Source organism: Scedosporium apiospermum, assembly GCF_000732125.1.
Source record: "Scedosporium apiospermum strain IHEM 14462 chromosome Unknown SEQ_SAPIO_0088, whole genome shotgun sequence".
Classification (NCBI taxonomy): Eukaryota; Fungi; Ascomycota; class Sordariomycetes; order Microascales; family Microascaceae; genus Scedosporium; species Scedosporium apiospermum.
The window spans coordinates 120,434-142,607 of NW_015971789.1; the positions used below are offsets into that span (position 1 = coordinate 120,434).

The window sequence follows — 22,174 nt, forward strand, 5'->3', positions numbered from 1 at the left end:
CAGACCATTACTTCAAATTCGCCTCAATGGTAGTTGCGGGATGATAATACGCAGTGATCGACAACCCTTGCCAGTAAAAAGCTGAAGTGCATCAACAATAATAGAAGGTCACAGCTTGCGCCTGTAAATCTTGCAAGTTCAGATCGAGCCACGTTTTTTTTTTTCCAGATGCTATGTTATGTGTCGTTAGCTGGGAACACACGTAAGTCTCCCAAAAAAAAACACAAAATGTTGAAATCTATAGTCACAGCTCCAAACTCTCTCCCGCAAGATCTTTCCAGACTCTCCCACCTCCCCGCCCCCTTTTCGATACCATCGCCAAAAGAAAAGATGGGGGCCCTGCATAGTCGGATCGGTTTTCGTCCCGGAGCTCTTGCTGCCGAGTTCCATGTTCGCCTCTGAACCTGAGCTTTTTAAGGGTGTTACTTCTTAGGCTCAGGGTCCGGACGACATTCTCTACGGGCGCTAGCTAAACAGGACGCAGTGTATATATCATAACCATGCAGGCATGGCTCCCTTTTTATACCCCTTTTTATTATTTCTCTCCTCCCTCCGCTGTGGCCTATATGCTTCACTCTCCGTCACCGACGAAGGGCGATAAAGTTTTGCGTGAAGGACGGCTGTAGATTAGCGGAAAATAAAAAAAAAGGAGGAGCTTAGCACATCCTGTACTCGCAGTGGCCTTCAGCTTGCCGAGTAGGATCGTCGGTCTCAAGCTTATAGTCGATAGCAATGTCGAGATCGCGCCTATTCTTCAAGTTGGGTTTCACGGAAATCGTCGACGATATCCTCTCGCCGGCCGATACGGTGAGCACGTCCTTGAGGTAGAAGACGGTCTGCTTCCAGTGGGTGTACTTGGTGTGGGGGCCGGTGGAGAACCGGATGGGCTTGTGGCATTCGGAGAACTCGATGTCGAACCAGGCGACGAGGGCGTGGATGAAATCGTCGCGGCGGCAGCTGAGTTCGAAGGGGACCTTGAAGTCGAGATCGGCTGTGGTGCACGTGTAGAGATCGAGGACGAGGACGGAGGAGGGTTCAGTCACGACGGCCTTGAGCTCGACGGTGTCGACGAGGGGCTCGGAGAGGGCGGTCTCCTTGAGAGGAGTGTAGTCGAATCCGTAGACGTTATCCCAGACTTTGGGCGGGTTATGTTAGAAATTTGGAGACTTCGGCAGGCTAGACTCCGGGCATTAAGGAATTGCGGCAGCAGTGGCGGTTACTCACATCCGATCTTCTCGTCCTTGTATTCGCCGTCCTCGATGCCGGCGGCGTAAATGGTAGCTTTGTCAGGGAAGATCTTGCCGCCGGGCACGAGATACTTGTCCCTGGCGTAGAGCACGGTATCGAGCATGCTTTCGTAGAGGAGGAAGTAGCCCATCCACTCGGAGATGATGATATCGACCTTGGGGAAGGGAAGTTCTACATCCTCCATCTTGCCCTGGATCAAAGTAATCTTGTCGGCGAGGCCGTTGACCTTGACAATCTCGCGAGCCTTGAAGATGATGGTGGACATGTCGACACCGATGACGTGCTTGGCGCCAGCCCTCGCAGCGAACCTAGAGTCACCAAGCATTAGAGACTAGAGATTCGATCTTTTTTTTCTTCTCCTTTTTGTTCACTGCTCTTTGGAAGCGCGCAGGGTCGGCAAGATTCGAAAGAGAATTCGAGGGAGGAGAGCCGGTTCGACATACATGGACAGAATCGCCGTACCACAGCCAACATCAAGAACAACCTTGTCCTTGAAAAGGTGCTTGTTGTTGACAATGGCGCTCATATACGACTTTGTGCGGACCTCATCTTTCTGTTGATAGTGGGCATCTCTGTTAGCCTACGGTGCGACCATTTCCGAGAGAACCGAATGCGAAGCAATGGGGAGAGAAGGCGGGGGGAAAGAGACGGGGGAGAGGGAGAGATCTTAAAAGACCAAAACACACCAACATCTCCTCATGGATGCCTTGTATACATGGAGCACGAGGAATTAGCAATCACTGCGGGGCGCATCTAGGAAAACACGTTTTGCGCATTGCGCGCAAAACGTTGTACACGGACTGGAGGTGTCGAGGCATACCGTGATGGTCGTAACTAGCGGTAGAAAGAGTTCCATGTTAGCCTCCTCTGATATGTAACGGCGGTGCGCTTGAGACAATGCCGCCGCTTTGCCCCAGACGATTCCCTGCAAAAAAGCATGACAAGGCGACTAGATAAGAACCATACCTCTTGAAGTAGTGCTGCTCAGAGTGCTCCATAGCCTTGAGCTTCTCCTCCGCAATATCCACCTCCATCCGTTCGTTGGCCATCGCGACTGGAGACTCGGTTCTCGAACTGGGCTGAAATTGAAAGGGTATGCAGGGATCCGAAGCAGAGTCTCGATCGGGAGAGGAAGAGGAGGGGGATTAGAAAAGGAAGGGGAAAGAGAAGGGATAGGGTATCAATCCGGGTGGAGGGGCACTTTGGGCGCGAAGGAGAAGTTCTTTTAAACCCTTTCTTTTTTTTTTCTTCTTTTGTTTTGCCTTCCTCTACTTTTTTTTTTTTTTTTTTTCGCCCTTCCAGATATGTTCAAAGTTTGGCGGCGGTAAGGCAGCGGGGGAGGAAATTTCGCTGGGAAGGTCCAAGTGGGGTGTGGGGACCCTCTTTCTTCTTCTTTTTTTTTTTTTTTTTTTTTTTTTTTTTTCTGGTTTTCAATCCTTTTTTTGTCAGTGCTCGGGATTCCTGCGCTGAGACTAGACTGAGTAAGTATAGTTAGTGTACCGGTGTACCGAGTACCAATATAGTCGTACTTGAAAGCACTCAAAATTTAGTACTAGATACCTACGTCCTAATCTTCCTCTGCGAGGAAAGAGCCCTGAGCTACCTTTGTTGTCGTAGAGGCTTGACGCCGGGCTCGGCTTGCAAGGAATGAATGCGGAATCCAGTGGTCGAGCGCCGCACATATGTCTGGCTTCGTATCGAGAATCGAGGTTGGCTCATGAGAAAGTACGAGGCTCATTCACCTTGATGAAGCAGTCCCTGACACGCAATCGTGGCGCATCATTCCATCTACGCTCCAACATTCCAACAGCTACGACACGGCGATGGCGATGGCGATGGACTGTACGAATGCAATCGCAAAATGCCAGACTTCATTCTCTGATAGTATGTATGGTAGCCTGTACTAATTCCGAATCCCAATATAAAAACAAAAGAGATCAATAGACCAGCGCGGAATACTGCGACATTCCTTCAAAAATCAACCCGTTGCAATGCAGCCTCCCAACTCGTTGATTCTCCCCGTTTGTTTTCGACTTTTCGGCTTTTTTTGGTGTTTTTCAAAAAGGTTTCCATGGCTCCCCCTTAACTATTTCCCGACCTTCCAATTTCAGAAACTGAGAGTAAACAATCAATGGTCCGGAAAATGAACACTGGAAGAAGAAAAAGAAGAGAAAGGGGAATAGAAGACAAGAGGAAAGAAAAGGAAAAGGAGACTAGTGAGTTAAAAAGGCTTGACCAGAAGGGAAGAGAAAGAAAGACACAATTTGCCAGACACAATGAGAACCCCGAACCCCTCGGCCAATGCTGGTCCCGGCCAGACCCTTGCCCTTTCTATTGTTCTTCGCCTTCGCTCAAGTCCCCGTCTGCTCTATGTTCCATAGACGCCGGGCGCTCGCATGAACATGCACAAACAATGCATCTCTTGAGCCGTTAAAACCCCCGATTCTAAAACGAACCAGTGACTCGACGAAAAAAGCACTAGCAAGGGCAGATGGCGGCCCTGAAGGCAATCCAGATATAAGTGGAGAGTGTGCCAGCTGCGTCGTACCGTAGCTGCCAAATTTCAAGGCCAAACTGAAGAGCCCTCAAAGGGATGCTGAAAGCAGACCCCAAGAACCCAAGAAAGGAGAGAGGGAAAAGGAAACAAATATAGGACAGGGGAATGACAGTGAGACTGAAAACAAAAGGAAACAGGTGTGGAAACCGAAGATGACATCTTCAAGATGACTGTATGACAATATAACAAACAAAAACCCACGCGTTGATCCCGAAATGTTGACGTCCTGCTCAAGTCTTTTCGGCAGGCCATTCGGACTGAGCGTGGATTGTGAAAACCCAGGACGGGCAGTAGAAAATAACAAAGAAAAAGGAAATTCGATGCGCCAGATGCAGTCTGAGTAAGTTTGTTCTCGCCCTCGTTTCAACGCCACGCTCATGGAATGCAAACGAAATGGGAAAAACGGCAAGTGCAAGAAACGGGCAACCGTGTAAATTGGTCGCCAAGAACGAGAAAAAAAAAAAAAAGAATATGGAGTAAGTGGTTGAAGAATAGGTTGATAATTCTCCTGATGTTATCAACCAGTCTTGACAGTGGGCCGGGGAGTAGGCTCTTCATCTTCAACATTCTGCTTAGCCGATGGATTTGGTCGAGGCGTCTCTTCGACCGAAATCCCGAGCCCACTCCCCTCGCGACCGATTCCCAAGTCAGGCGGTGTCTGGGCTTCCTTAGGCTCCCTCGGCGAGAGCGGAGGCACATCGAGCTCGTTGGACGGGGTTACAACTTGCGTGACTGGTTCGATGGTGCTCTCGGAGCACATCGCAACGCTATCGTGACTATCCGCGCGCATCATCTCGATACCCAGTTTAGAGCTCGGGAGGTTGGATTTGCGGAACGGTTTGTCGCGTACGAGCCCGAGCTCCTCATCCTCATCGTCGGCCGACTCGGTGCTGCCTTCCGAGTATCGCTTCTCACCCGGCTGTCGCCTCGATTTGAACTTCTCTATTGCACCACGCGACACTTCAAGCTTGCCAGGAGCCGATTGCTGCGTCACTAGATGAGGAATTGGCCTCGCCCCTTCTGGCACCAAAATTCTGTCCTCTCGGATGCCAAGGCCGCCGCCGCTTTCTTCCCACTCGCCGGTCGGCTTGCGACTAACGACGGCGGGAATATCGTCCGTGGATATCGACTCCGAATCCCCATACAGGCTTGAGCTTATTGACTGTTCGCGGCTCGAAGATACGAGACTTCCACTAAGACGCCCGGCAAATATCGAGGAGCCGCTCGTTGGACTATCTTCAAGGCGGAGGCTCGCCTGTCGCAGCGCAGTGGGGGTTGGGTGGGGATGCGCAATCGGAAGAGATATGCTCTGGCTCGGCGACGGTGGCTTCCACTGGCAGAGGCTGCGCAGAACTTCGGTGAGTTTTGAAGAGCTTATCGGCTTTTCGACAAGCGAGTCGAAATAGTGGGGCGCTTGCAGTTCCTTGAGGTAGGCCGTGATGGCGACTATGGGTGTGTGGGAATTGGCATTCTTCGTCTCGCGGATCATGCGGGCAACGTCGGCACCGTTGATGTGGGGCAGCTTATACTCCAGGAAAATAATGTCGAACTTGATCTCACTTGTTGAATATCGCACAGCCTCGGAGCCGTTCGGTACCGAGATCGTACGGCACCGAAGCTTCTCTAGTAGCTTTTCCATCACCATGCGGGAAACAGGATGATCCTCACAGATCAAAACATCAAGCGGGCGAAAGACTAGAGTGCCTTCCAGTGCGATCTGGGAGAGACGGCGGGAACTCTGCCGGCGCCGCTGAACGCGCAGGAGCGCGTTGTGCTTCTCGCCCTCATTGTCCGAAGAGGACGGTGACATGTCAAATACCTGGCTGCGGCGATTGTGGCGCTGGACAAGGGTTTCCGAGGCAATGGGGCTGCCTTCTTGAGACTGAGACCCTACGGTCAGAGATCGGGATCGCGTGCCGGATGATCCACTGCCCTGGCGAGGAGTGGAGACACCACCCTTCTGCGGAGACAATGCAAGAGGCGGAGGCGCAGTGCCGCGAGGCTTGATTGGGGAAGAAGCCGCCGCAACAGTAGTCGCGGCTTTTTGGAGGGTCGGCGGTACTCTCGCGGCCTCAAATGGAGGGAGAGAGAGACCTGATTGCTGCGAGAGGCTGGAAGACGTGCTCGACACCTTTCTCCTACCATCAGATCCCTGATTTGCAACGAAAGACACCAGTAGAGGCGATGAGGGTTGTGACATGCGGCTCGGAGATGAGTTTGCGTGGCTAATGCCAGAAGGGGACTGGGGTCGTGCCGAAGCCTTTGCGTTGGAAAGGGTCCGCTGGATGGGGTTCGACATGACCGGGCTACCCTCGAGTGACGGACCTCCTGGAGACGTAGCACTGATGGCACCAGCTTGGCTGCCGGATCCCTGCTTGTTCTGAGAGGCAAGTGCCTCCGCTCTCAACTTTTGTATCACATCCTTGTTGGCCTTCTCGAGCACGGGCAGATTTTTGAATGAGAAGTTGCCGAAATCATCAGCCGGAACCGGCTCACTAAGTCGTCTGCTCTTGTGATCACGGACATGGGGAGGAATGTGCAAAGGCATAAGCCCTCGCTTGATCGAGTTGACCTGGGTCCGGACGCGCGAAAGGGCATCATGAGGGCGTTCCGGATAGTCCGAGCCAGCCGCGGAAGAAGGGGGTGAGCTCTGATCTTCCATCTCCTCTGCAAAAGACTGGAGAGTCGCACCTCTGGAGTCGAAGTATTCGGTATCCTCAGGGTTCTCCGTCTGGGGAACGAACTGGGCTTCGTCTTCAAGCAGCGTAGCCCAGTTAACATCGCTAAACCAAGGGTGGTTCCTAATCTCTTCGCCGCCTGACGCGAATTTACCCTCCCGGTTCGCGCCGAGTCTCTCGCTGGGATCCATGCAGAGTAGCTTGTTAATCAAGTCCTTAGCCTCTTCCGAAACAGGCTCGCATTCCGTTTCATCCGGCCATCTGATCTTGCGGGCAAGGATGTTCTCAAACACAAGCTCGGCCTCGGTATCATGGAACGGTGGGATACCGTACAGGAACTCGAACATAATACATCCGACGGACCACCAATCACTTGTCTCATTTTGCTTCTCGCCCTTGACCGTCTCCGGCGCCAGGTAGTCGGGCGTGCCAACGAATCTCCTATTCGTGTCTTCAGGGTCGAAGAGGGCCATGGGAGGCGGCATCATACTGGACTGAGGCGGGGTGTTTTTTCCGTAGATATCCCCTCCTTGTTGCGAGAAATTCTGCAGGGTGGATAAATCAGGGGAGCCTTGACTTGCCGCCTCGCTCAGTTCGTCGGCGTGAGACTTTGCGCTGTGGGGTTGCGAGCCGGCCTCGGAGTCATTCAAAGAAAAGGTGCCCATCATTTGTACTAAATTCTCACTACCGCCACTGTCGCTACGCTGACCAGCTAGTCTGCGCGAGTCCGGCTGTGCAGGCCCAAGAGTGAAATAGGATGGTTGTGAAAGAGGGTCACCGCTACCCGGAGTAGCAAGAGGGGCCAGGCTAGGCGAGTGGCTTCCATGCAGATCGAGAGAAGTCGACCGAGACGAGGTGATGGACGCAGATCGGGCAAACGGGCCTTGCTTGAGGAGATCAGGTACCGACTCGTTGTCACTCTTAAGCGCTCGCTGCTGTCGGCCCACCAATCCCATCCGCGAGAGACCAAAATCGGTAAGCTTAAGATGGCCACGCTGATCAATAAGGAGGTTATCTGGCTTCAAGTCCCGATGGATGATGTCTCGGCTATGGAGGTGCTCCACACCGAGGATAACCTCACCAAGGTATTTTTTTGCCCAATCCTCAGGCAGACCACCGAGTACTTTGATGAGAGAAGCACAGTCGCCTCCGTTGAGATACTCCATGACAAGGTACAGATACTCCTTGCTCGAGAATGTCCAGTACAGCTTAGCCACAAAATCACTCTGCCCTTGCCACATCATAATAGCACGTTCCGCCTTGACGTTACCGACCTGATTCTTTGCAACCATGTCGGCCTTCTTCAGCACTTTGATCGCAAAATATTCTCCAGTGGATTTCTTCTTAGAGAGATAGACACTACCGAAGGCACCTTTGGAAATTGGTTTGATGATCTCGAAATCTTTGATGGAAGGCTGTGTGGGCCGAGCCTGAGGCGGGGCGTTGTGGGCGCCGAGGCGCGGAGAGGGCGGGGCTTTCATGATGAACTCGGAGAGAGCGGCCGACGACTGCCTTCGATGGTGGTGCAAGGAGGGCGGCGGTATCGGGGCAGGCGAACTGAACTCGGTGCCGGGAAGCATAGGCGATGCTTCGGGCGAGGCAAACCCTTCATTTGGGAACGGGAATGAGCGCGGCTTATGGATGCGCAGGGGAGAGGAGGGCGGCTGAATGCCCCGTGACGGTGACTCCTGGCGACGTGGCGAGGCCGTTCCAGGGAGGATAAGGCTTCTCCGGTGATGTCGTCTTGCGCTAGCAGCCCGGCGAAGGTCACCGCCGAACTCGCTAATGGGAGAGTCGGTCCGTTGGGGGGGACGCGATGCAACTGACGAGGATCTTATGCTCCCATCGCTTTCCCCCGCCTCGCTCCCCAAGATGAGCGACTCTCTTTGAGAGGTTCGGAGAGAGTCGCGTCGCGAGTCACGCATGGGAAGGACTGTATTAAAGCCACCCATATTCGACGTGGGGGTGGGGCATTCTTGAGGGCTGTAAGACTGGACTGATTCGATGAAGGATGTTGGTCTCGTTCGCGAAATGTTATCATTGTTAAGATCAACATTTTGCAAGGCCTCAGCCAGTGCCGCCGGGTCGTTGAACGAGTTATCGAAAAACGAATCGTCCTGACCTGGAGGCATGTCCTCTTCTTCCTCTTCGGCCGAGTCGCTCAAGCGGCCCGCAGCAATACGAGCAGCCTTTCTCAGGGCTTCGTCAATACAATCCTGGACGAGAAGAGCAAATTCAACACGAATGCGCTCAGCGTACTCAATGATTCTTCTTTGTCGGACGACAGCCTCAACTTTGGCTTTTGCTACGCGCTCCGTGTCTGCGCAAAGGAGAGCGAGCCCTTGCTCTTGTTCGAGCGTGTTCGTACTTGGGGATTGCCACTGCATAACTTGGGAGATACGAGACTCGGACTGAGGAGACTGCGTCCGAAGCTCGCCTGGTATTTGCGATGGGGATTCCTTGATGGCTGGAGGGCTGATTTCCAATGCGGTATCGCATAGGTCAACTAGAAGCTCGACTATTCTAGCCTGCGGTCTGCGAACTGCAAATGATCGTCCTCGAGCGTGGCCAAAGCCAGTCCTTTCACGAGAAGTGGCCGATGACGTCGATGGCGATGATTGATTGGACGGGGATGGGCCGATCGGGAGGCCCTTATACTCGGCGGCAGGAAGGAGGAGTGAAGCGAGATCACCAGTGAGAGTGCGGCTCCGGCGGACCTCGAGGGCATCCAAGACTTTAACAATGGAATGCCGATGTTCGGTCAGGCCCTCCTGGGCCATTTGGACATCCATCTCAGCTCTGTGTTCCTGGAGACAGAGATCGGTGTGCTTTTCGAACCACCAGGGTGGTATCTGCCGCTCGCAGATTCGGCAGAGAACGGGCGGCGGCGGTGGATGGAGTTCTGGATCGTCTATTCCCGATTCTGCCAATTGAGTGAGATAACTTGCAAGAACCTGGGCTCCTGAACCAAGTGAATCGACAATCACGGCAGGCATCTCGATCTGAATTTCCCGAGGGGCAGTCCAGGGGCGAATCATCCACATGGTCTAGAAGACGTCATTAGTTAGTAACGCAAAGGGCCATATACTAAGGAGGGATATCAAAACTTACGTGGCTCTCGCCTCCCGAAGCGCCGTCATAGACCATGATGCCCTGGGCCTCCAGATCAATGACCTGAGGGGAAGTTGTCTCGACGCCATCCTTCAGGTCATCAAGGGACAGTAGCTTAGACAGGGGGCCGAGAGCGACGGCAAACCGAACTCTGTGGCTCCTCGAATCATCCTTTTTCATCGATTCGACCACATCGGAAAAGACGGTTCTATTATCGCTGACAATAATGTCGCATAACGGCTGACCTTGAACGGCGTCTGGCTGAGTTCCGATCACGTCGGCCCAGGACGGGCTGACCCACTTGATGGTCCCGTCAAGATTCAGGTCCACAATCACGTTGAGAGTCTGTTCTGCAGCCTCTCGAAGATCCTCCCTCTCTTCCCGTATATTATCGCTCATGGACCGCTCCATCGGGTAGGCCGACTCGACTCGTAGATGGGACACGGCGAGGGGTGCCGCCTTGGCCGAGTCGGTGGGCTCTTGCGGTGGCGATGTTTCCGCCATGGTTGGAATTGAAACACCGACACTCGCTCGGGTCGTGTACTCGAGAAGCTCGGGTACGAGTGCGCAGCGGGAGACCGGAACACGCGCCTATGACCCAAGTTTCGGTTCACGATGGTGGGAATGGGCTCGTCAATGCGGGGCCAGAAAGATGGCAGGGCGCAGGCGCCTGTACTACAAAGAGGCGGCAGCCTGATACATGACGATAGTGCGTCGTGTTGGGGGTTGTTGTTGCTCTTGCTCACACGGAGACCCGAACTATCGTGAGAACAACCGCAGTGCTTGTCCACCCAGGTTGCACACCACGAGGTGGTGGGCAGCAAGCCCCTGTTAACAAACGGGATCTCGGCACTATTCTGCGGAGTCTGGATTGCCCGGCAAACGCTATAGTATCGGGGGATCGACGTGAGCCGTGAGTATTCGCGTAGAGGGATGTCGAAAACGCGAGGCTTCCTTGGAGGCGAAGGAGACACGGGGTGGTGAACAGTGAACAGGAACGAAGGTCGGAAGGTTTGGCATACAACGTTGTGGCTCGTGACTGGACAGGAGTAGCTCGGGCCAAGTCGAAATTGTCCTCCGTAAGCATCAATCGCTATTATTTGCGGCAGGAAGGAAGAAAAAAAAAAAAAATTGAGGAAATCCGCCGAAACCCTACAGTGTAACCATGAGGTGGCAGTCGAATATGATCAGAATGGAGAGAAGATCCCTGCCTCTAGACGGACGAGATGAATTCTCGAGAAGCTGAATTAGAGGAGATCTCTTTCCTCTTAATGAAGCAACGCCGGAGAGTCGGAACCACAGAATCGCAAAGTCGGATGCTGCAGGGCAGGAATGAGCACGTTCAAGGGATTCTGCAGTGGTTGTGAGGTACGAAGTACTGCATAGTGTGATATTTTGAGCGACATCAAACGGTAAGCACGAGTTGGGTACTTCTTTTAACCGGGATTAAACATATTTATGTTGTTAATATTAAATGTGTTATGTGTATATACTAACAGTCCCAAGGTACTCTGCCGTTCCTAGCAAAGTACCGAACGTGTCAGCAACCGATGATAAATCCAAACACAGAGGATTCGACCAGTGAAACGGTGACTACCTCTGGTCTTTCCAAATCCTCTCACGTACGAAGTACTCCGTAGTTCGTACTGTGAGGGAGGGTCAAGTGGGCATGGAAAGCGGGGCCGCGGCCATAATCAAACCAATCAGAGAATGGTAACCATGATGCAGGGAGGACTTGCCTGTCTTGCCTTTAGAAGGTTCTACGCCTGTCCAGACTCTGGCGACGACACAGAACCGAACCATTGATCAGTGTAGATTTGTTTGCTTGTCGAAAGCTACCAGATACAATTGTTAAATTACTTCGTGCGAAGTACTCGCAACGACACGACAATTCCACATCGTACGCTACACTCCTGCAAAGTAATATAATGATACGAAGTACAGCTCAATTGCTATCAAATTATGATTGTACCTTTATCCTTGTACTTGGACAGGACATCACTCCCTCATCCATTGTCCCGAACAATGATACCGATCCTCTGGACAAAACTCTATAACATCTTCGTCCAAGTACGTTGGCTGGCGCAGGCGTTATCTCTCTCCGCGTCCAATCGTCAAGAAAAGCCAATCGATCTACAACAATGATCCGTGAGCATCGTGAGTGATGCCAAAACTCGACCCATGCGCGCTTGTTCCAGAGTAGCACAGTGTCAGGCCAAGCAAGCATGCGGCCATTCGAGACATCAGGGACTTTGTGTGTTTTTCATCGTTCCTTCTCGGGGATCACGTCGATCCGTCTAGACTCTAGTCTCCAGTAGTGCAGACTCTAGAGTCGACGACATTGGCGCCCGCTGCACCGTGCTAGCCCCGAATCCCATCGCACCCAGTTCCTATGCAATGCTGGATCCGGTTCCGGGTCGGCACCATTCCCCTCCACAATTGCCCCCACGTATCGTCATATCTCGTTCCCTACTTGGTTCGCTAACATACGACCTAAAGCCGTGCTCTGCCGTCCTCGGTGCGGTTATCCAAGCGATGAGCGCTCACGAGCACTCACGAGCAAAGATCAATTGATGTAACCCAGACCGCCGGTGCCATGCAGAGACGATTCTTCCCCCTTCTACCTTACTTCCAGCGTGACCCAAGTTGCTTTTGCCAATATGCATGGTATGACTCCATAGATGCCCACGTACGATGTGTCCCCTCTGTCGCCCCATTTCGCAGCGATATAGTACTTCCATACCCTTTCTTTCGCAGCTCTCTAGAGTCTCGGCTCGTCCCTTCTCAATGCCATCGCAATCTGTACTTCGTACCTCAGTATACTAAACTAATCTAGTTTGAACTAGCGTTATGGGTGGCAGTACCTCCAGGATCGATCGCGGGGACCCCACACGAAGTGGGCATGACCAGAACCGCTCAACTTGAAATTTCCCGAACCACATCCGCTCCTCCTTACAAAGCGATAGAGTTATATGGAGTCTTTAAAGTAGATCGATAAGACCTTGTCGAGATGCTATTCATTTAGGAATTGGAGAGAAGAATCGACAGTGTACACAGCTTGCGGGAGAAGATAGGCGAAGATTTGAAGTGATACGACACCGCATGGTATAATTCCCCATCTTTCTCCTCTTGGGAGATGGAGGGGGCGACGCTCTTGATGGAGGGAAGCCCCCAGTCAACCATAGTCTACTCGGTAGAAAGCATCTAACCCTCCAATGTCATTGAAAGTGTCTGTCTAGGATCCTGCGGAAACAATCTAGCGCCTCATCCTCACAAGAAACTCTCATCAGGAATACCACAAAGTGGTCCTGGCGGCCATGGAGTGTACATGAGAGGGTTTGCTCTCGCGTGCTCGCAATCCTACTAACTTCATGCTAGGCGTTGGCGCCACTGCGAGTCCTCGCATCGCTGAATCCTTCGGTTGATGTAGGTGCAGGCCAGAATCATCACTGGCGTTCTCTCACTCGACAATCCTATGACACCAACCCCGGTATCAATCTCTCCTATGCCTATTACGGTCCCTATTACAGACATTCCTTTTCATCTAGACACCCATCCACCTAGTATGGGTAGCATTGCATCCGCTACAACACCAAAGATGGATGCATGCTATCGTTGATAATATATACAAGTAGTCTAGCGTCCTCTACAACAACAGAAGTCAGGCATTGACTTCGTGTTCTCATGGCAAGCATCCCTAAATCAAAACTCGGAAGTCCGTTCTCAAATACTACTTCCATAGAGTAATCGGCTAACTAGGACTGCCGGATGAGAGCTGAGATAGAGGAGGGCGAACCGCAGCTCAAAGGAGCGACTCGCAGGAACACTACGTCCCTCGCTATATAAGCTCAATTCTCACTTTCGCCTACCCCGCCTAGCTTACAAGCGGAAGTATTTCAGCTTGCTGTCTCACTAATCACCTCGAGACTTAACGCCTGCCCACTCCCCTGGTGTTGCCTCAATCTCTAACCAGAACCTTTTCTTTCCTACCCAGATAACCTAACCCCTTTCACGAACTCTTGGAGTTCAAAGTTAGCCGAGACTGCAAGCCAGGTCCTTCATCCGTTGGCCCGCGGGCTACCGGCTGCTCTGTTGACTGTGTTCTTCCGGGCCCGCTTCGGCGATCGCCGTGCTACTTACTGCCAGCCACCAGCCACGTGCGCTGGTTAATCGACATTGAACCAGAATCTATGTAGACTGCAAAGTATATTGATTGTGGATGCCCTAACGCCGAGCTGGGTTGCTTTGCCAGTGATGGGGAGGAGACAGAGTTTACTAGATCTCGCGGGGACACAAACCCACCTTTTGTAGTGAAGAATAGATGACCTCATCCGGCAAAAGAGAGATGGAGAGAGAGAGAGAGGGTGTGGGGGAGCTATCGGACCTCAGGTTTGCTGCATCCAGAACCTTCACAGCCAACTTAGCATGGAAACTTTTCAAACCGATGACCCTCGTTTTTATTGAAAACTGTTGTCATCCTCCCTGTGTCTCCGATTTTCTGCGCAAAGATTGTGTAAGTACGAAGGCCTTCTACACGCAGCTTTCCTGCCTCCCTCTGCGGGAGTGATGGTAGAGGGTCTTGGCTGAGTGTATTTAATGTCGTGAAGATGCCATGGATAAGATTCCACCTTGTTACAAGTGAATTCTAGGAGAGAGAGAGAAAGCGTGAGAAAGCGTGATGGAGCATTGTCCCGGCCTCCCCTCCGCTCCTGCCATGGCATACCGATCGAATTCCTTCACGTCGCGGACTTGATACCCAAGGAGTTAGGTACATAGACATTGATTTCAACAGGATTTGCGAAGCAAACGGTTATAATGCGTAAGAGCTGTTGTTTGGATTATGCCTTGTAAAAAATGTGCCTGCTATACTGTGCAAGTTATCTGATAGTCGTTATTGCTCATTGCTCATGCCTGCTTCACTCCACGGGACTTCTCCCACTCAGCTTTCTTCTTGTCAAGAAATTCGCCCTTCTCCACCCATACCTTCTCCAGCCACTTTGCTAACTCCTCGTCCGTTGTTGGGAGGTCTTCGATCGGGAATCGGCGGGCATGTACATGAAACTTGTAACCATGTGTGCGAGTCAGCCCGGGCAAACGAAGGGTATCCCACATGCTCGGGGCATCGAGGAATTTGCCGTTGTGTTCATATGCAATTGTGAAGTCGTAGACCGCTTTCACCTGGGGGGCCTGCCGAAGATGTTGTACGGTGGTAATAAATCCTTTGGTCCTCGGGTAGAGAGCATGCTTGGGCTGTGGTTTGTTGTTTTCTTTGCACCAGATCTTTGATTGCTCATATTTTTCTTTAGTGAAGCGCGTTGCCTCGCTGAAGCTTATTAACCCTAGAGATCAGGTCAGTTACACGCCAAAATATAGGGTGCGCCTAGAGAGCATGGCTATGAGGACTCTGCATTGTTACTTACAAGTGGGCCATCGCCTCTTAACGATGCCCGTAAAGATTCGGTCCAGCTCGCGCTTATCCTTGAGCCAGTTCCTCGTCACCATCGGCATGTCCAAAGCCCACAGGCCCCATCCCAGGAAAGGAACATAACGCAGTTGGATCTTGGCGAAGTAGCGAGCGCGACTGAGCATTCCCGCCTTAACAGCCAGGGCTTGAATCATGTAGAAATCGCACCAACCCACGTGGTTTGCCACCACCACCGCCGACTCGCCTCGGGGTAGAGCATCGCCTGAGAAGGTGATTTTCGCGCCGTTGAAGACTTCGAATGTCATCTGGATCCATCTCCAGATGGTCCATGCGATGGACGAGGAGAAGTCATAGGTAAGGTTCGGCGCTAGAGGCTTGAAAGGCAGAAGCAGCGAGAGGGCAGTGTCCGCCAGGAACAAACTAATAACCCAGGGGACGAGTAAGGTGAAGCCACGAACGTGAGTTACAGGAGAAGGTGACATATTCGGGCGTCTTAGCCGGTGGAGAACGTGGGAAACACTTCTTTGGTGTAATAATGAGATGCTGAGGTGCTCACGAGGATGAGGGGATCGGGGGACTTCGCGAACTGCCTTTCACGCGTGCGTCTGTTGAGAGGGGAACGAATTACATGCTTGATCCCTTCATGCGTTCTTTCTCCCCTCCTTGAGATCTTATGAGCAGGAGCACTTGAGAGCAAACGTGTGAGCAAAGAAGAGGTAGAGTTGATGGCCAGAATACTCTTTCCTAAAGCTTAGATGAGACCAGCAGCGCCGGGCGCACCTCACACATGCGCAAAGCACAAGCGAGTGGTGGCTCATATATTGGCTGCTGTTCATTTGTCGTTACAGGTAGGTCTTACTCCCCCACTCGTCATCATGGGTACAACTCCTGAGGTGAGACATCGGGGCACAGACAGCCCTGACCTCCTTCAGGCAACTTCGATGGTACTGATTTTGTGGAGCTTCGGCATCTACCAAGGGTCCAAGACGCAATTCGATGCTCAGGAAAGTATCGAAACCCAGCGAAAGAATGTGGGGAAAGAAGTAATTTGATGACGACAATGAGACAACAAAATGGGAAGTGGAAAGGCTACCACGGATGTGGAGCTGAAAACATGTGGAGGGAAGGTATCCTCTATTCCCAGACACAGGAGAACATTACTTCGTAGATTGTACAAGTATCAATTCATTTGGTGGTTCTCAGTCTCTCGTACAAAGGTATGAAGTAGCCGATTCGGCGATTGAGCACAATGCAATGCAGGATTAGCATCACAATTGATCAATTGCGCAACTTGGGCATTGTCTCTTGCCGTTATCTATTGTGAGAATACAGTTCAATGTCGAGTTTGAGGCTTGGACGACGGAATTGGCCAGCCAAATACTTCGTACATCGATGGACATGTTCTTGAATGTCGTATTGCTTCGTACTTCGTAAATGGATCAATTGATGTCTTTTTGCTGAATGTTGTCGAGTCGCAGTCGCTTGCGATTACCACCGATTGGTATCTAAAGATTTGGTACAAATACAAGTACACAGGTACATGAACAATCAATCCAGAAATCCCGCTCTGGCAGCAAGACAAAACATGGAAGCTGAGCGAAGAAGAGAAGCTTGATCCAGAAGCCCTTGCGCCGATAAGCATAACCGCGGACGCATGGGGGGCATCGGCAACTGGACTTGGCGACCTGCGAAGTACTCCATAGTTTTAGGGACCTCGCTGATCTCCCTGTCCTGTCCTTGCTCCTGGCTTTGGTTTTCCCGTTGGAAACGGGCAGAGTAGGGAACCAATCATCGATCTTGGACGACGTACTCCGTATGACATTTGATCACATCAGCTTCGTTCATTGTCCAGCTGAACATGAACAGAGCAGTTTCTTCCGCAGTCACTCTCAGTGTGCTTTCTCTTCTTCAGACGGACTCAAAACGTTTGCCCCCCCGCTCGCGTAGCCTCAACCGCAATTACGTCCATCCAATCAGCCCTACAAGTCTACAACGTAATATTACTACGTGCAGGAGGCGTAAAAGCTACGAGAACTTGCACTGCCTTCTCTGTCCCGGTCGAATCAATTCAAATACAAAACGGGGGTCGTACGTACTTCAATTGACACGGATGCCTGTTTCAACCCCTTGATCTCTACTCTGCTTCCACCTCATCAAGCCAATTATCTCCGTCGCATGACGGCTTCTCGTTTTGCCGGACGAAAATCATCAATCTGCACCAGGCATTGAGCCACCTGCTGGATATCGCAATCAAACACTTTCGCTCCTTCGAGTGTGATAGAATTCCAGTTTCCTCTCCATCGCCTCCGCCTCCGCCTCCGTGACATCGTCCATCCATTCCTCAAATAGCCCTCCGCCCGTTGTGCTATCGTGACGGGGCTCGCGTTTCTATCAACACTTGTAAGGTTGAAGCTTCTTTCTGCACCTTCTCGCCGCATCGCGCGTCCTTGCTAAAGAATGCCGTGGCCGGCTTCTTCTTAACTTCACTTCGTACATTGTCGTATCTGACATCTGAGATCATGTCTGACCCAGGCGCAGCGTATCCATCCCCGCCGACCACTGCGGAGCCCTTCAAGCTCCGCAACGCTCCTGCGGGGTCAAATCGCAAGAACCATCCACCTGCAACACTCTCCATGTCATCCGAGTTGTACACAGGCAGGGACCCGGTTCAAGGCTCCTCGCAAGGCAGCGCCATGGATCAGGGCGATGATAAGGGCTCATCGTCACTAAACCTTGGCTTTTTGAAGACACTTACCGAGAGACGGAAGAATCGAGGCATGTCTGCGAAACTACAATCTATCATTGTCCCCCAACTGCATTTTTAGTTCATTGAATACTGACATCCTCTGTCTTTTGCAGATGGAAACGTTCCGAAACGACGAGGGCCGAAACCAGACAGCAAACCTGCCTTGACACGGAGGCAAGAGCTAAACCGACAGGCTCAGCGGTATGAACATCCACCTATCCACCCCCGCTTGCCCCATCCTCCCCATCAAGCGCGCTGGGACCACGGCCACAATACAGTTTCCCGGGCTGACATTATGTTTCTCGCATAGAACCCATCGGGAGAGGAAAGAATTATATATCAAGGCGCTTGAGGATGAGGTATTAAGACTAAAGGAGATATTTAGCAATGTTTCCAATGACAAGCAAAAGCTCTCCGAAGAGAATAAGCAGCTCAAAACCGTTCTCGCCCAGAACGGCATCAATGTCGGCAGCTCCGATGACGCACCACCACGGAGTGCCAGCGTCGGCTACACTTCAAGTCCCAGCGCTTCAGGCCATAGCTACGCACACGGCTCCCATAGCGCCTTCACACCACCGCTCACCTCGCAGTCTTCTGCACCCTCAATATCACCGTCGACTCAGGTGCCGCCCCATTCCCACCGAAATCCGAGCCCAAACCCGATTATGGCCGGGAATCAACTACGAAACTTGACGGCCCAGCAATTGCAAGCCAATCGAGGCGTAGATTATGAACAGGCAGGCATTGACTTCGTCTTAACGTACGAGAACCACCCCTCGAAGGCCTACCTATCACCTCCCCCGCACGAGAACAATTGAAGGACCAGACATGTCACCCAACCAATCCTTGCCACATCATCTCGTGTCACTCACTACCTACCACGCGCTTAGCCTTTCCCACAAGGGCAATGGTGAAGAAAAAACCAGAACCCCTTGCCAATGGAAACAGGATAAAAAAAAAAAAAGAGAAAAGAACTGCGTGGGTTTGCTAACAATATCGATCCCTTTATTGCTTGTATAGTCTCGAGAAACCATGCATGCACCATCTTCCGTGGCTGCTAGAGAGATCAGCGGACGCAGGCGGTGAGCCTTGCGGTCACGCTCTCATGGCATCCTGCCCACCGGAGCCATTTCCGGAGTTAACGCCAGACATTCCTTTCGGATATACCCATGTCAACGGAGATTTGAGTTCGGGCCAACGCACATGGGAGCTTAGCAAGGGAGATCTCGCGACTCTCCTAGACCTCAGCAAGAGGTTAAACTTAGACGGGGAGATTACACCCGTCATGGCCTGGGGAATGGTCCTGGGCCACCCAAGATTGAATGAGCTGAAACCCGACGACTTTGTGAAGTTGGCAGAGGAGCTCAAGACGAAAGTTCGGTGTTACGGGTAAGTTACTGCGGTCTTCCTAGAATGCGGCCAAAGAACAACTCTAATGCCGGGTCCTGTAGGTTCGGCGCCGTCATGGAGGAATTTGAAGTGAGGGATGCTCTGGAATGTGTCTTTTCCACCAAGCCTGAAATCATGTCTTTTTGACTTTAGTCACTCGTTGGGTTTCTGGGCGTTTACGGACGGAGAATGCTTTCAGTTTTCAAGGGCTGGTAAGGATGAATTAAGGGATATACGGAAGAAAAAACCATCTTGCACATGTGTATAATGTCCAGACTATTGGGAAAACCGCTTGTTTTTCTTTACCTGATCCCGTTCTTGACATGGTTCAATTATTGTAATTACGTTCGTGTAATGTGGAGTCTTGCCTTGGATCTGTCTCCCTCGTTTTACAGTCCTCACATCGGCGCTGACAGTCAGATGCTTAGCCACTTGTGGCTGCGTTTGCCAGATGGATACAAGTGCCTATTTAACACTGTGCTCTGGTACCTATTTCTGGGCTCAAGTTGCCCCACACAAACTTTGACCTCACCCCGCCATCCACACGAATTTTCAAATAATTGCGTTTCAGCGGACAGGAAACGCCTTTCTAGACACCAGCGGCAGTATCCAACCCACCCATCATCCCACCCTTGTCTCTTCCTCATTTCGTCGCCAGAACAGTATCTTAGACCTCGGTGATATTATCCTTTGTATACAAAAAAGCCACCAGAAATATGACCGCCAAGAATCTCGTCGACCTTGTCGACAGCTGCCCACCCGACGATGGTTGGGGCTGCAGCGTCACCTCCGACATCACTCTAAATGGCGTTCCCTACGCCCCCTTCTCCAAGGGCGACAAGCTGAGCCGTGTCGCCGACTGGTCATCAGATTCCAAGGATCGTGATGGTAGGGGAAGGGGCCAATACGGCAGGAACTATCGAGGTATGTTATGCTGTCCAACCCTCGGTGGCATCATCTGATCGCGTTCGATGCCCATCTTTTCTTCCTCTGTTTTATTTCTTTTGCGCGACTACTAACCATTCTGCCCTAGACCAACAAGTTTACGGCGCGAACCACGCTGTCATTTTCAACGCTCCTCCCACCGAAGACGAGGGAAGCTTCTCAGTCGTTAGCAACACCAGGGACACTGGCAAGACGAGGTATGGCCGAGGAGCCGTCTTCACGAGAGGCCGAGGCCAGCGCGGTGGCAGGGGTGACAGGACATCGGGACGACAGACACTTCAGCGCTCCGGCCGTGGAGGCCAGCAAGGCTACGGCTACCAGGGTAGACAGAGCGCCGGTGGCAGGGGCCGTCGGTTTGGCTGGAGGGATTACGACAAGCCTGCCCGCAACCGCGACGCGAGTATTAACGTCAAGGCCGAGTGGCAACTTCTCGAGGAGATCGACTTCAACCGACTTTCGAAGCTTAACCTCGAGGCTGATGAGGGCGAGGATGTAGAGAGCTATGGTTTCCTCTACTACTACGACCGATCTTACGACAAGCCCCCTGTCAAGGGCACCGAGAAGCGACTTACTGCTCTGGACCGTGCTGCGTACAACGTCACTACCTCGTCTGATCCTGTGATCCAAGAACTGGCCGAGAAGGATGAGGCGACCATTTTTGCCACCGATAGCGTCCTCTCCATGCTCATGTGTGCGCCCCGATCGGTATACCCCTGGGATATCGTCATTGTCAGACAAGGAAACAAGATCTTCCTTGACAAGAGAGATAATGCCGCTCTTGATATGGTCACCGTTAACGAGAATGCTGCGGATGCGCCCATGGATGCCGCGGACGGAAACAAGGACACCATCAACCAGCCCGGCGCCCTCGCTGAGGAGGCCACCTACATTAACCACAATTTCGCCAACCAGGTTGTGCTCGAGAACGAGAGCAACAAGGTCAAGATGCCTAACCCCAACCCCTTCTATAACGCCTCCGAGGATACCGACCCCCCAGCCAGCAAGGTCTACAAGTACAGGAAGTTCGACCTCTCCACCAATGAGGATAACCCCGTCTACTTGATCGTCCGAACCGAGCTCGACGCGGTGCAGAAGAACGCCATTAGTGGTGAAGATCAGTTCCTCGCCGTGAAGGCGCTGAACGAATTCGATAGCAAGGCTCCTGGCAGCGGTGGCGCTCTCGACTGGAGGGCCAAGCTTGTTAGCCAGAGGGGTGCTGTCGTGGCTACTGAGATGAAGAACAACAGCTGCAAGCTTGCCAGGTGGACCGTCCAGAGCATCCTTGCCAAGGCTGACCAAATGAAGCTTGGGTAAGTAGAGATGATATTCATACTTTCTTCTCCTGTCATGGAATAATAGCTAACGAATTTTATAGATTCGTTTCCCGAGCCAACCCCCGTGCCAACGATAAGCACGTTATCCTTGGTGTAATCGGCTGGAAGCCTCGGGATTTCGCCACGCAGATGAACCTGTCGCTCTCCAACGGTTGGGGTATCGTCAGGACCATCGCCGACATGTGCTTGAACCACGGCGGCAACAAGTTCATTCTCGTCAAGGATCCTAACAAGCCCATTGTCCGCCTGTACGAGATACCCGCGGGCTCCTTCGATGAGGATGATGAGGATGGACACGAGGAGGCTGAGGCTGAGGAGTAGAAAGGGAAAGATTGCATAATCAGGAATAGAAGGATAAAAAAGAAGTGAAAAGGGAAAGAAAAGCAGGGGAGGTCTATGGTTATTTTGTTTTCCTTTTTCCCTTGTTTATCAGTTGGGGGGATAGGGGCATGCTAAAGGGATCTTTATTGTAATGATAGGATCGGGAGCTGGTTGGCTCTCTTTAAGTTAGACGTCATGGAACGGAAACAAAGCGTTGATATGCCCTTTCTATCCCCGACAGAAGGGCTCTCGATACAGCACGATTAGTTTGGCAAACCACACGAAGCGTCGACGAAGTGAATAGAGAGCCAGGAAATAAATATAGGTCTCGACTCTAGCGTAAGCTTTGTCCTTGTTGGTATTCTCTAACCAGTCTCGGAATATAAAGTAATGCCCATCCACCCGAAATTCCCCAAAACG

General features: G+C 51.9%; 5 protein-coding genes across 5 annotated transcripts; 2 read left to right on the forward strand and 3 right to left on the reverse strand.

Annotated features, from left to right (window-relative positions):
• Positions 1-656: 656 nt before the first annotated feature.
• SAPIO_CDS3066 (uncharacterized protein) lies at positions 657-2,297 on the reverse strand (the record flags this gene model as incomplete). The annotated part of the gene is made up of 6 exons (XM_016785936.1): positions 657-1,135; positions 1,225-1,556; positions 1,692-1,801; positions 1,935-1,954; positions 2,069-2,082; positions 2,215-2,297. The coding sequence occupies 6 exons, from the start codon at positions 2,295-2,297 to the stop codon at positions 657-659; spliced, it is 1,038 nt and encodes a 345-aa protein (XP_016643942.1).
• A 2,025-nt stretch (positions 2,298-4,322) lies between these two features.
• Positions 4,323-10,098, reverse strand: SAPIO_CDS3067 (uncharacterized protein; the record flags this gene model as incomplete). Its single annotated transcript, XM_016785937.1, has 2 exons — positions 4,323-9,530; positions 9,595-10,098. The coding sequence occupies 2 exons, from the start codon at positions 10,096-10,098 to the stop codon at positions 4,323-4,325; spliced, it is 5,712 nt and encodes a 1,903-aa protein (XP_016643943.1).
• A 4,401-nt stretch (positions 10,099-14,499) lies between these two features.
• SAPIO_CDS3068 (1-acyl-sn-glycerol-3-phosphate acyltransferase) lies at positions 14,500-15,501 on the reverse strand (the record flags this gene model as incomplete). The annotated part of the gene is made up of 2 exons (XM_016785938.1): positions 14,500-14,933; positions 15,015-15,501. 2 exons carry the CDS (start codon positions 15,499-15,501, stop codon positions 14,500-14,502), a joined length of 921 nt encoding a protein of 306 aa, XP_016643944.1.
• A 2,037-nt stretch (positions 15,502-17,538) lies between these two features.
• On the forward strand, positions 17,539-19,301 carry SAPIO_CDS3069 (uncharacterized protein; the record flags this gene model as incomplete). The annotated part of the gene is made up of 4 exons (XM_016785939.1): positions 17,539-17,798; positions 18,076-18,525; positions 18,786-19,154; positions 19,217-19,301. The coding sequence occupies 4 exons, from the start codon at positions 17,539-17,541 to the stop codon at positions 19,299-19,301; spliced, it is 1,164 nt and encodes a 387-aa protein (XP_016643945.1).
• A 569-nt stretch (positions 19,302-19,870) lies between these two features.
• On the forward strand, positions 19,871-21,754 carry SAPIO_CDS3070 (Eukaryotic translation initiation factor 3 subunit D; the record flags this gene model as incomplete). The annotated part of the gene is made up of 3 exons (XM_016785940.1): positions 19,871-20,078; positions 20,188-21,409; positions 21,475-21,754. 3 exons carry the CDS (start codon positions 19,871-19,873, stop codon positions 21,752-21,754), a joined length of 1,710 nt encoding a protein of 569 aa, XP_016643946.1.
• Between the last annotated feature and the right edge of the window lie 420 nt (positions 21,755-22,174).